Source organism: Notolepis coatsorum (assembly GCF_963971535.1).
Source record: "Notolepis coatsorum genome assembly, contig: SCAFFOLD_119, whole genome shotgun sequence".
Classification (NCBI taxonomy): Eukaryota; Metazoa; Chordata; class Actinopteri; order Aulopiformes; family Paralepididae; genus Notolepis; species Notolepis coatsorum.
Window position 1 is genome coordinate 624,180 of NW_028173901.1, and position 12,500 is coordinate 636,679.

At 50.1% G+C, this 12,500-nt stretch overlaps 1 protein-coding gene across 1 annotated transcript in view; it reads left to right on the plus strand.

The window, feature by feature from the left end:
- The window catches only part of LOC311247667 (attractin-like protein 1), a 122,000-nt gene that overhangs the window by 85,119 nt on the left and 24,381 nt on the right, over positions 1-12,500 (plus strand). The window contains 1 exon segment of the mRNA XM_084338680.1: positions 7,663-7,897. Coding sequence (XP_084194806.1) covers positions 7,663-7,897 — 235 coding nt within the window.

Below are 12,500 nucleotides of genomic sequence, written 5' to 3' on the forward strand. Positions count from 1 at the left end.
TCCAGAGACTGTGCTAGACAAAAGATAATTATGAAATAACATAGTATAGCAAGTAAAAATAGAAGTCACCTACGTAGACACAAGTGTTCAGTATGTACATATGTACAATGTTCGAATAGAAGTAACTGAGTTACCATACAATATACAATATACTATACAATATAATAATATACAATATATTATATAGTGCAAAGCAGACATGGGATGAGGTACAATTTAGGTACAATTTACAGTAAGGTGTACTGAGGTATGGGTTGTAGTGCAAATCCTTTACCAATAAATATAAAGTGTGTTTAGGTGATCTAAAGTGTGGAGAGTGGGTGCTGCAGTGAGTTGTATGTTTAAAGTGAGTGTGTGCGTGTGGGTGTGTGTGTTGTGAGTGCATTTGATGGTTGTTACATAGTGTTATTGTTCGTTGAGCAACCTGATGGCCTGGGGATAGAAGCTTCTTCTGAGTCTTTCTGTGCTCGCCTTGAGACTCCGGTATCGCTTGCCTGACCGCAGCAGTTCAAAGAGGCAGTTGTTTGGGTGGCTGGAGTCCTTGATGATTCTCTTAGCCTTACCCCTGCACCGCTTGTTGTAAATGTTCTGGAGAGTGGGAAGCCCCCCTCCAATTGTGCGTTCGGCTGACAGGGTCAGACACTCGGTGTGTGAGCAGGTTGGCACCGTGCATGTTGGGCTCTGCTCTCAGTGTGTGAGCAGGTTGGCACTGCCAGTGTGTGAGCATTAGGGTGGAACGGTTCACAAAATACACGGTTCGGTTCGTATCACGGTTTTCGGTTCGATTCGATACGTTGTTTTTTATTTAACACTCCAAAAATTTAAACATGCTTCTCATTTATTTGAAAAAAAAATAAAGATTTACAGCGGTTTGCCTTAAATAATGTTTGGCACACAAAGACCGAACTGACTGAAAAATATAGGCAACATTTGTCAAAGTATTAACTTAGTGCAAAGAAACAAAATAATTAAACCTTTTCTATTCTATGGCCACATTATAGACAAAGGCCAACAACATAGTATGCATATGCTCAACCAGCACTAGACTTTCTTATCAAAAAGGAAAAGTCACAGAAAATATGATTAGGGTTTTAAATAAGGACGTTTATGGGGTTTCTTGTATTAATAATGATTTGCACTAAGGAATGTTCTAACTTATCTAAAAAGAGGAGATGTTACAAGGGAATGATTGGGGAATGTTATATAACCCCCCCCACAGTTCTGTGGAGTTGGTACGTCCCAGCAGGGACCAGGATGTAGATACAGACGCACGGCACAGTTGACACAGACGCTCTAGTCTCCTGGCTGTTATTGAACACAAACAGTTATCTTTGAACCTCTGCTGTCAAGCCTCGTCAATATACCCCCCTTCCCCACTCTGGTGTCGTGGAGTCACTTCTCTGTGAGCGTTTCCACGGTTAGCTTGCGCTAATGTTAGTTAGCTCGCGGGTAAAGTTAGTTAGCTTGCGGCTAACGTAACGTTAGCCTAGCTCTAGGCTAACATTAACTTATAACCGAACAATAGCCACATGCCCCGAACCGTGGAGGTCGTATCGAACGGTTTTATTTATATTTTATTAAACATAAATAAAAACAACTAAGATAAATAGAATATAATTAAACCCATGTTCTGCTTCTCCTGATCCAGCTCTTTGCTTTGCCTTTAAAAGAGGAATAGGGACTTATTGATCTAATGTCTGCTGGTGGCCTGTTCCACTCCACTGCCCCCGAGGACAGGAGTGAGTTCTGCCCAATGTGGTCGTAGTGTATTCAGTCATCACACAACACAATAAGTAGTGTATTCAGTCATCACACAACACAATAAGCACAATCATGTAACAATCTTTGATTCAGGCAGTGACTGAAAAGGTACAGACTGAAGCATAATGCTTATACATGCCTGTCCTATATTCTTAACACAATTAAGACTCAAACAGTATTCTAAAAGAAAATAACAAAAAAAGTATTCACATTTGTAATCTTCAAAAATAGCTATACAAACCATTTTCATAAAACCTAAAAGCGAATGACTCGTTCTCAAATCAGCATTGTTCCACAAGTGAACCCCAACAATAGAAATACACCTCATTTTAATCCCTCTCTTAGCTGTTTGAACAGTACATTTACAAATGTCTCTCAAATAGCTTGTTTATTGTTATTTGCACTTACAAACATACATTCTGGAATAAAATAAGTAAAACAAGAACAGTTCAAATGTGCAGGAAAGGTAAAAAAAAAACCAAGTGCTTATAAGCGACCTCCCCTCTTACACCTATATAGGATAACTACATTTGCATACGTTTATAATAAACCAAATCATAAAATTTCATAACAAGAGACTCTATAAACAGCTGTGTGAGGTCATAGTAACCAGCCTCATGAAGGACCATCTGATGCAGACATGAATGAATGAATGAATGAATGAATGAATGAATGAATGAATGAATGAATGAATGAATGAAAACTTTATTTAACAGATTGCAGAATGGGTACAATACAGTACGGGTCAATACATACAATTGTTAAGGGGATGCAGACCTGAGAAAGACGTTTGTCTTGTTTACATCAGGGTCCCCCATTTTCAATTCATATAGACATTTATGACATACACAACATACATGACATTTATGGCATAGGGACATACAGGTATTTAGTACTGATACATTTGTGACATAAGCGGTATTCAAATATACAGTACTGTTACCCCTAGATCCTGACAGAGTATATACATATGATGGGGAGGGGACTGTACATTAGGAGGGGGTGGGTGGGTGGGAGGGAAATATACATACGGCGGGGAGGGAATATATACATGCGGTGGGGAGGAGACTGTCTATTAGGAGGTGGTGGGGGTTTTGGGCATTTACGGTGGCCAGTTTCGAATTGCAGCCTCCCGTAGGTGCTCTTTAAGAGCGGTTTTGAATGTGGGCAGGGATTCACATTCCTTTACAGCTTTGGGTAGGGCGTTCCACATTGTTGTGGCATTATTGCGAAACGTGTTTAGTCCCTTGTTTGAGCCGAATCTGGGTTTAACATGATTTGTGGAGCTCCCTCTGGTGTTGTGGTCGTGGTATTCACTGACCTTTGGGAAGTATTTTGACATGTACATGGGTACCTTGGTCGTGTAGTGTATCTTGTAGACCAGGCCCATTGCAAGTTGCTGTACTCTGTCGTCTACTCTAAGCCATCCTAGGTTGTCAAAGTGGGCAGGGGTGAGGTGGGTTCTGGGGTTCAGGTCAAGTAGTAGTCTGACCAGTTTGTTTTGTGATGTTTGTAATTTTGTTTTAAGCGCCTTTGAGGTGCTTTGGTACCATGAGGTGCACGCATAGTCGTAGTACCCCTGAATGAGTGCTCCTGCCAGAGTCTTGACCTTTGAACTCGTCACATACAGACACTACCCAGAAGCCCCTGTGCACTATCTCCATTCCTCATGGTAACTTTGAACGCTTGGCCTGGTTTGATCACCCAGCGGTACAACCTGCAGTCTAATCAATAAAACCTATTAACCCTATCACTGCCACACGACAGCCGGTTAACCCTTTCACTGTGACGATACAGAAGGTTAGCCCTTTACTATCACACAACCGACGGCGGACGCGGAGCTAATGATGCTAATGATGGAGCATCGCCGTCAGTTGTGTGATAGTAAAGGGTTAACCTTCTGTCGTGTGGCAGTGAAAGGGTTAAAGCTCCCACAATGCACCTCTCCGTGGTAGATAACGACACTGGTGATCACAGCGACCCCTGCTATATTTCGGTAATTGATTATATGAAAATAAACATGGATGGCTGCCGCTGCACGTCCAGAGAATTAACGTCAACAAAGATGGATGAGGACAGATGGTGCTCTGGTCGCTCCTGGCAACGCTGGCATCTGTCTGTCACTCGCCCTCCAGCTGCAGGGGGGGGGGGTTCAACCGCTATCTTTTAATTTCAAATGATTGAAAAGTTTTGGCGTTCCAGGAAAAAAATAAATAGCTTTCAAGGGTCATTCATCCACGCACTGCACCCCACCCCCCCCCCGCGCTCTCTGTCTCCGACGGCGACGGAGGATAAGGAACACATCCCATCAGGCAGCTTGATTATCCACACGGAGAGAGAACCTCATTCAGCTGTTGTTGTTTTGGTTTCCATTCTGTTGAGGTTATTGGTACAATTTGATTAAAGCTGCAATCATTATTTTCTGACTGACTGCATTCTTTCACATTTTCTTGGTATCCAAAGGTCTCATTGAGTCATGGTTAGGGTTGGGTTACCTGTGAATCGATACCGGTACCTGTGAATCGATACCGGTACCCAACGGTACCTTTTTTCTGTACTTTAGTCTCTAAAAATGTAATCTACCTACCTCAGTTGTGGGGGGAAAAAATCCAAACTTCAAATAACCACACTTTCGACCATTTTCGGCTTGCCATCGCTCCGACTGCTTTGTTGTTGAATCAAGTCAAATCCTAGGTAAGCGTATATTGTTTGTCTGAACGTGCGGCGACTTCATAGGTTTCGTGGTAAACGAAACATTGACATCATCAAAAAATAAATAAAAAAATGTATAGTACCGAAATGTGGCACAGACGGATCTCACGTGAATCCCCTCCCCTGTCCTGATTGTTGCTTGCATGTGCCCCCCACTGGCCGGTCGTAGGGAAGATAGAAGCCCATCACGTGTCCCCTCCGATACATGTGGAGGCAGCCAGTCACATCTTTTCACCTGCCAGCGCAGACTCTCAGTGGCGAGGAGTAACGTGTGGGAGGCTCACACTACCCCCGTTACTTCCTATCTCTGCTGTGCAGGCGTCCCCCAACCAACCTGTAGGAGTCGCTGTCCACAACGACCAGATTACCACCCATAGACTTCCACCCGCTGGCTCTGCCAATTGAGTTAGTATGACGGTCGGCCCAAGCCGCAGGCAATGCTGAGACTGTGATTCGAGACCGGAGTCTCTTGCATTGGTGACGAGCGCAATCTCCGCTGCGCCACCCAGCCGCAGTATGTCTGAAACCTGCCGCTACTCTCCCTCCCTAACCCTAACCCTACTCCCCCTCCCTAACCCTAACCCTACTCCCCCTCCCTAACCCTAACCCTACTTCCCCTCCCTAACCCTAACCCTACTCCCCCTCCCTAACCCTAACCCTACTTCCCCTCCCTAACCCTAACCCTACTTCCCCTCCCTAACCCTAACCCTACTCCCCCTCCCTAACCCTAACCCTACTCCCCCTCCCTAACCCTAACCCTACTCCCCCTCCCTAACCCTAACCCTACTCCCCCTCCCTAACCCTAACCCTACTCCCCCTCCCTAACCCTAACCCTACTCCCCCTCCCTAACCCTAACCCTACTCCCCCTCCCTAACCCTAACCCTACTCCCCCTCCCTAACCCTAACCCTACTCTCCCTCCCTAACCCTAACCCTACTCCCCCTCCCTAACCCTAACCCTACTCCCCCTCCCTAACCCTAACCCTACTTCCCCTCCCTAACCCTAACCCTACTCTCCCTCCCTAACCCTAACCCTACTTCCCCTCCCTAACCCTAACCCTACTCTCCCTCCCTAACCCTAACCCTACTTCCCCTCCCTAACCCTAACCCTACTCTCCCTCCCTAACCCTAACCCTACTTCCCCTCCCTAACCCTACTCTCCCTCCCTAACCCTAACCCTACTTCCCCTCCCTAACCCTAACCCTACTCTCCCTCCCTAACCCTAACCCTACTTCCCCTCCCTAACCCTAACCCTACTTCCCCTCCCTAACCCTAACCCTACTCTCCCTCCCTAACCCTAACCCTACTTCCCCTCCCTAACCCTAACCCTACTCTCCCTCCCTAACCCTAACCCTACTCTCCCTCCCTAACCCTAACCCTACTTCCCCTCCCTAACCCTAACCCTACTCTCCCTCCCTAACCCTAACCCTACTTCCCCTCCCTAACCCTAACCCTACTCTCCCTCCCTAACCCTAACCCTACTTCCCCTCCCTAACCCTAACCCTACTCTCCCTCCCTAACCCTAACCCTACTTCCCCTCCCTAACCCTAACCCTACTCTCCCTCCCTAACCCTAACCCTACTTCCCCTCCCTAACCCTAACCCTACTTCCCCTCCCTAACCCTAACCCTACTTCCCCTCCACGCCGCCGCGGTCCAGCGTCTGACCTGACGGAGGAAACGTCCAGATGATCACGGGGTGAACGTTGACAGCAGGACCCATACAGGCGCAGCTCTTTAATCCCTGAATGTGACCAAACAAAGACTTGGAGAGTAAATAGAAAAGCGTTTCACGCCTGAGTGAGAGAGGAGCTCAGCTGATTCAGGGGCTGAGATCCTCTGATTAGCAGGGAATCCAATTTGCACCGTGCCCTCTGTGGGGGGGGGGGGATTTCAGATTGAACACAAAGAAGAGACTAATGTAAATTCAGAAGGAGGTTTGGGTTTGAGAATATAAAGCTATGCCGTTCCTTATTTAAAAATTACAATGTTCCTATTTCATTATCGTTCGTATCACAATGTGCCTTGCTCAAGGGCACTTAGGTTTAGAAGATGTAATACCTTTTATACAAACTGCTTCTTTCTGTTTCGCTCCAGAGACTGTGCTAGACAAAAATAGATAATAAAATAAGTATAGCAAGTATAAAATAGAAGTCAAGTACGTAGACAAAAGTGTTCAGTATATACATATATACAATGCTCTATGTAGAGTAGAAGTAACTGGGTTACCATACAATATACTATACAATATAATAATATACAATATACTATACAGTGCAAAGCAGAAGTGGGATGAGGTACAATTTAGGTACAATATAATTTACAGTAAGGTGTAATGAGGTATGGGTTGTAGTGCAAATTCTTTACCGATAAATATAAAGTGTGTTTAGGTGTTCTAAAGTGTGGAGAGTGGGTGCTGCAGTGTGTTGTTTGTTTAAAGTGAGTGTGTGTGTGGATGTGTGTGCTGTGTGCATTTGATGGTTGTTATTGTTCGTTGAGCATCCATACAAATAAAGTGTATTATTATTATTATTATTATTATTATTATTATGGAGAGAGAGAGAGAGACTACAGTGATTTTCGCTCCTAGCACAGACAGGGAGGTGAGTTCACGAGAGCCGCATGCATCAGGTGAGGTGGTGAGATTCAGGATGTGATACAGTAAAGAGATACAGTAACTCAACGCCACGCGGTGTGAATAATAATAACTGTAGTGCGGGGAAGTGCAGTGTAGATGGTTCTGCTGTAGCCGGCCTGGTTAGAGAGAGAACAGCACCGAGCATCACACCTTCACAAGGGGTGCCCCCAATATACAGTGTGAACCCTGTTGGGCAAACACCTCACCTGATGATGACGTGTAGTTCTTGCTTTAAGTTCAACATCACCTCGAGGGTCTCCAGCCAGCTGAAGAAGGCTGGCTCAGTAGTGGGTGGTGAGCTGGGGGGGGGGGCCACATCACCTCGAGGGTCTCCAGCCAGCTGAAGAAGGCTGGCTCAGTAGTGGGTGGTGAGCTGGGGGGGGGGGGCAACATCACCTCGAGGGTCTCCAGCCAGCTGAAGAAGGCTCGCTCAGTAGTGGGTGGTGAGCTGGGGGGCCACATCACCTCGAGGGTCTCCAGCCAGCTGAAGAAGGCTGGCTCAGTAGTGGGTGGTGAGCTGGGGGGGGGGGCAACATCACCTCGAGGGTCTCCAGCCAGCTGAAGAAGGCTCGCTCAGTAGTGGGTGGTGAGCTGGGGGGCCACATCACCTCGAGGGTCTCCAGCCAGCTGAAGAAGGCTGGCTCAGTAGTGGGTGGTGAGCTGGGGGGGGGGGGCAACATCACCTCGAGGGTCTCCAGCCAGCTGAAGAAGGCTCGCTCAGTAGTGGGTGGTGAGCTGGGGGGCCACATCACCTCGAGGGTCTCCAGCCAGCTGAAGAAGGCTCGCTCAGTAGTGGGTGGTGAGCTGGGGGGGCCACATCACCTCGAGGGTCTCCAGCCAGCTGAAGAAGGCTCGCTCAGTAGTGGGTGGTGAGCTGGGGGGGCCACATCACCTCGAGGGTCTCCAGCCAGCTGAAGAAGGCTCGCTCAGTAGTGGGTGGTGAGCTGGGGGGGCCACATCACCTCGAGGGTCTCCAGCCAGCTGAAGAAGGCTCGCTCAGTAGTGGGTGGTGAGCTGGGGGGGCCACATCACCTCGAGGGTCTCCAGCCAGCTGAAGAAGGCTCGCTCAGTAGTGGGTGGTGAGCTGGGGGGGCCACATCACCTCGAGGGTCTCCAGCCAGCTGAAGAAGGCTCGCTCAGTAGTGGGTGGTGAGCTGGGGGGGCCACATCACCTCGAGGGTCTCCACAAGCTGAAGAAGGCTCGCTCAGTAGTGGGTGGTGAGCTGGGGGGGCCACATCACCTCGAGGGTCTCCAGCCAGCTGAAGAAGGCTCGCTCAGTAGTGGGTGGTGAGCTGGGGGGGCCACATCACCTCGAGGGTCTCCAGCCAGCTGAAGAAGGCTCGCTCAGTAGTGGGTGGTGAGCTGGGGGGGCCACATCACCTCGAGGGTCTCCAGCCAGCTGAAGAAGGCTCGCTCAGTAGTGGGTGGTGAGCTGGGGGGGCCACATCACCTCGAGGGTCTCCAGCCAGCTGAAGAAGGCTCGCTCAGTAGTGGGTGGTGAGCTGGGGGGGCCACATCAGCTCGAGGGTCTCCAGCAGCTGAAGAAGGCTGGCTCAGTAGTGGGTGGTGAGCTGGGGGGGCCACATCAGCTCGAGGGTCTCCAGCCAGCTGAAGAAGGCTGGCTCAGTAGTGGGTGGTGAGCTGGGGGGGCCACATCACCTCGAGGGTCTCCAGCCAGCTGAAGAAGGCTCGCTCAGTAGTGGGTGGTGAGCTGGGGGGGCCACATCACCTCGAGGGTCTCCAGCCAGCTGAAGAAGGCTCTCTCAGTAGTGGGTGGTGAGCTGGGGGGGCCACATCACCTCGAGGGTCTCCAGCAGCTGAAGAAGGCTCTCTCAGTAGTGGGTGGTGAGCTGGGGGGGCCACATCACCTCGAGGGTCTCCAGCCAGCTGAAGAAGGCTCTCTCAGTAGTGGGTGGTGAGCTGGGGGGGCCACATCAGCTCGAGGGTCTCCACAAGCTGAAGAAGGCTCTCTCAGTAGTGGGTGGTGAGCTGGGGGGGCCACATCACCTCGAGGGTCTCCAGCTGCTGAAGAAGGCTGGCTCAGTAGTGGGTGGTGAGCTGGGGGGGGCCACATCACCTCGAGGGTCTCCAGCCAGCTGAAGAAGGCTGGCTCAGTAGTGGGTGGTGAGCTGGGGGGCCACATCACCTCGAGGGTCTCCAGCAGCTGAAGAAGGCTCTCTCAGTAGTGGGTGGTGAGCTGGGGGGGGCCACATCACCTCGAGGGTCTCCACAAGCTGAAGAAGGCTGACTCAGTAGTGGGTGGTGAGCTGGGGGGCAACATCACCTCGAGGGTCTCCAGCCAGCTGAAGAAGGCTCGCTCAGTAGTGGGTGGTGAGCTGGATAACCTAGAGGAGGCTGAGAGGAGGATGAGGAAAAAGCTAGAAGCCATCCTGGAGAAGCCCTCTCACCCCCTCTAGGGGGCGCTGGCCAGAAGGAAGAGCCCCTTCAGCCTAAGGTGGTCTCTAGGCCTCAGTGTTAGGGTCAGGGTCTGTCCAGTGTTCTCTAGGCCTCAGCGTTAGGGTCAGGGGTCAGGGTCTGTCCAGATGATGCTGAAGGTTAAAACACTTTCAATAAAAGCTAAAACATTTTGTCTGGGCATTAAAAAAATTGCTATTTCTTTAAGAAGTCAGACAATTACGATAGGATGAAATAAAAGGTGGAATAAAATAAAATGGAATATAAACTAAATTAAAATTGAGGCACAATAGAATATTAAATAATTAAATAATCCCTTGGCTCCTGAGAGGGAACCATGGGATTGGAAAAGGGCTGTAAATGTCACGGAGAGAGACGACCTCTGAGGCGACCTGGAGGCGTGCTGACATTTAACCAAGCGGTGCTTCGCTCGCAGACGAGGGGCTTAGTGTGTTAATGCGGTGCTTACCTGCCTGCTCACAGACCCCCCCTCTCTGGACGTGCTGCACCCCCCCTCTCTGGCTCACAGACCCCCCCCCCCCCTCTCTGGCTCACAGACCCCCCCCTCTCTGGCTCACAGACCCCCCCCCCTCTGGACGCGCTGCACCACAGCCCAGACACGTGTGTGAGCCAGCGTGGGTCTCTCACAGAGCTCTGAGCCAGCGGGGGTCTCTCACAGAGCTCTGAGCCAGCGTGGGTCTCTCACAGAGCTCTGAGCCAGCGTGGGTCTCTCACAGAGCTCTGAGCCAGCGTGGGTCTCTCACAGAGCTCTGAGCCAGCGGGGGTCTCTCACAGAGCTCTGAGCCAGCGTGGGTCTCTCACAGAGCTCTGAGCCAGCGTGGGTCTCTCACAGAGCTCTGAGCCAGCGTGGGTCTCTCACAGAGCTCTGAGCCAGCGTGGGTCTCTCACAGAGCTCTGAGCCAGCGGGGGTCTCTCACAGAGCTCTGAGCCAGCGTGGGTCTCTCACAGAGCTCTGAGCCAGCGTGGGTCTCTCACAGAGCTCTGAGCCAGCGTGGGTCTCTCACAGAGCTCTGAGCCAGCGTGGGTCTCTCACAGAGCTCTGAGCCAGCGTGGGTCTCTCACAGAGCTCTGAGCCAGCGGGGGTCTCTCACAGAGCTCTGAGCCAGCGGGGGTCTCTCACAGAGCTCTGAGCCAGCGTGGGTCTCTCACAGAGCTCTGAGCCAGCGTGGGTCTCTCACAGAGCTCTGAGCCAGCGTGGGTCTCTCACAGAGCTCTGAGCCAGCGGGGGTCTCTCACAGAGCTCTGAGCCAGCGGGGGTCTCTCACAGAGCTCTGAGCCAGCGGGGGTCTCTCACAGAGCTCTGAGCCAGCGGGGGTCTCTCACAGAGCTCTGAGCCAGCGGGGGTCTCTCACAGAGCTCTGCCTTGGAGCTACACAGGGGGGTCCATTCGCTCCGTCAGGGTGTTGGGTTGGGTTTTTCCCCCTTTCAGCCTAAACTGTCTCTCCAGCAGCCTAGGTCTGGTAGAAACTCCCTACACAAAGGTATCACAGTATTAAAATAAAATAAAAAAATTTATCCTCTCTTTCTCCGATTTTTTTCTCTTTTTCCTCCCGTCCCAATTCAGTCGTTGTGCCAATTCCCCCCCTCCCCTACCTGGTCGTTGTGCGCATGTGCCTCCTACTGGTCGGTACAAGGGAACCCTGAAGTCTACCACATGCTTCCTCCGACACATGTGGAGACAGCCAGTGGCTCTCTTTTCACCTGGCAGCGAGGACTCTCATTGGTGAAGCGTAACGCATGGGAGGTCACGCTGCCTTTACCACTTCCTGTCTTTCGCTGAGCAGGCGCCCAGACCTGACCTGTAGGAGTCGCTGTCCACAACACCAGATTACCACCCATCGACTTCCCTCCCCCTAACCCAGCCAAACGAGTTAGTATGACGACCGGCCCAAGTCGGAGGCAATGCTGACTCCGGGAGTCGAGACCGCAGCCTCTTGCATTGGTGACGAGCGCAATCTCCGCTACGCCACCCGACCTCCAGGTATCACAGTAGTTTGATGGTCATGTCAGGTACCAGCCATTGTATAACTATTATACTATAGTGTTTATACTCGCTGTACATACTGTACACTGCTGGTCATACTGCTTATATCTTCCATGTTGTAGTATGAATATATTTCATATATCATCTACTGTATCAGGTTTCAGGTTTTTATTTAGACTCCACAACATAAACAGATCATTAATCCAGCTTACATTGCTGTCAAGGATAGTAACGTAAAAGCCTCTTGACTTATTTCCATCGTTGTCCTTGGGTGTCAAGGATGCTAGAAACACACAACTCATTACAGAATTAATCACAATTATTATCTTTGCATAATAATAATGGCACAACCCTAAATTAATACAAAACAAAGCACATTTGTTGATACAATGTTCATTTATGTCGAAAGTCAGTGAGCTTCAGGAAGCACCCTCGGGGGAGGGAATTTGGGGGGTGGGAGGGAGGGCGGAGAGTGGGGGGTGGGAGTTAAGGAGAGGGTAGTGGCTTAGGGTTTTGGGCGTGTGAGGCAGTCGTGTACATTACAGTGCACTTTACTGCTCCTTTGTACTCTAGCTAGATGCTAACTATATTTAGTTGTACTCTGTACTTGTACCCTGTGCAATGACGATACGTTGAATCTCATCTTAATTAATGTACCATAGTACTGCCATATTAAAAGCCATGCGTCGCCATGGTCTCACGTCTGTACCTAAAGGATGAGTCCAGTCAGGGCTCGACAGGTTAAAGGATGAGTCCAGTCAGGGCTCGACAGGTTAAAGGATGAGTCAGGGCTCGACAGGTTAAAGGATGAGTCAGGGCTCGACAGGTTAAAGGATGAGTCCAGTCAGGGCGCGACAGGTTAAAGGATGAGTCAGGGCTCGACAGGTTAAAGGATGAGTCAGGGCTCGACAGGTTAAAGGATGAGTCAGGGCTCGACAGGTTAAAGGATGAGTCCAGTCAGGGCTCGACAG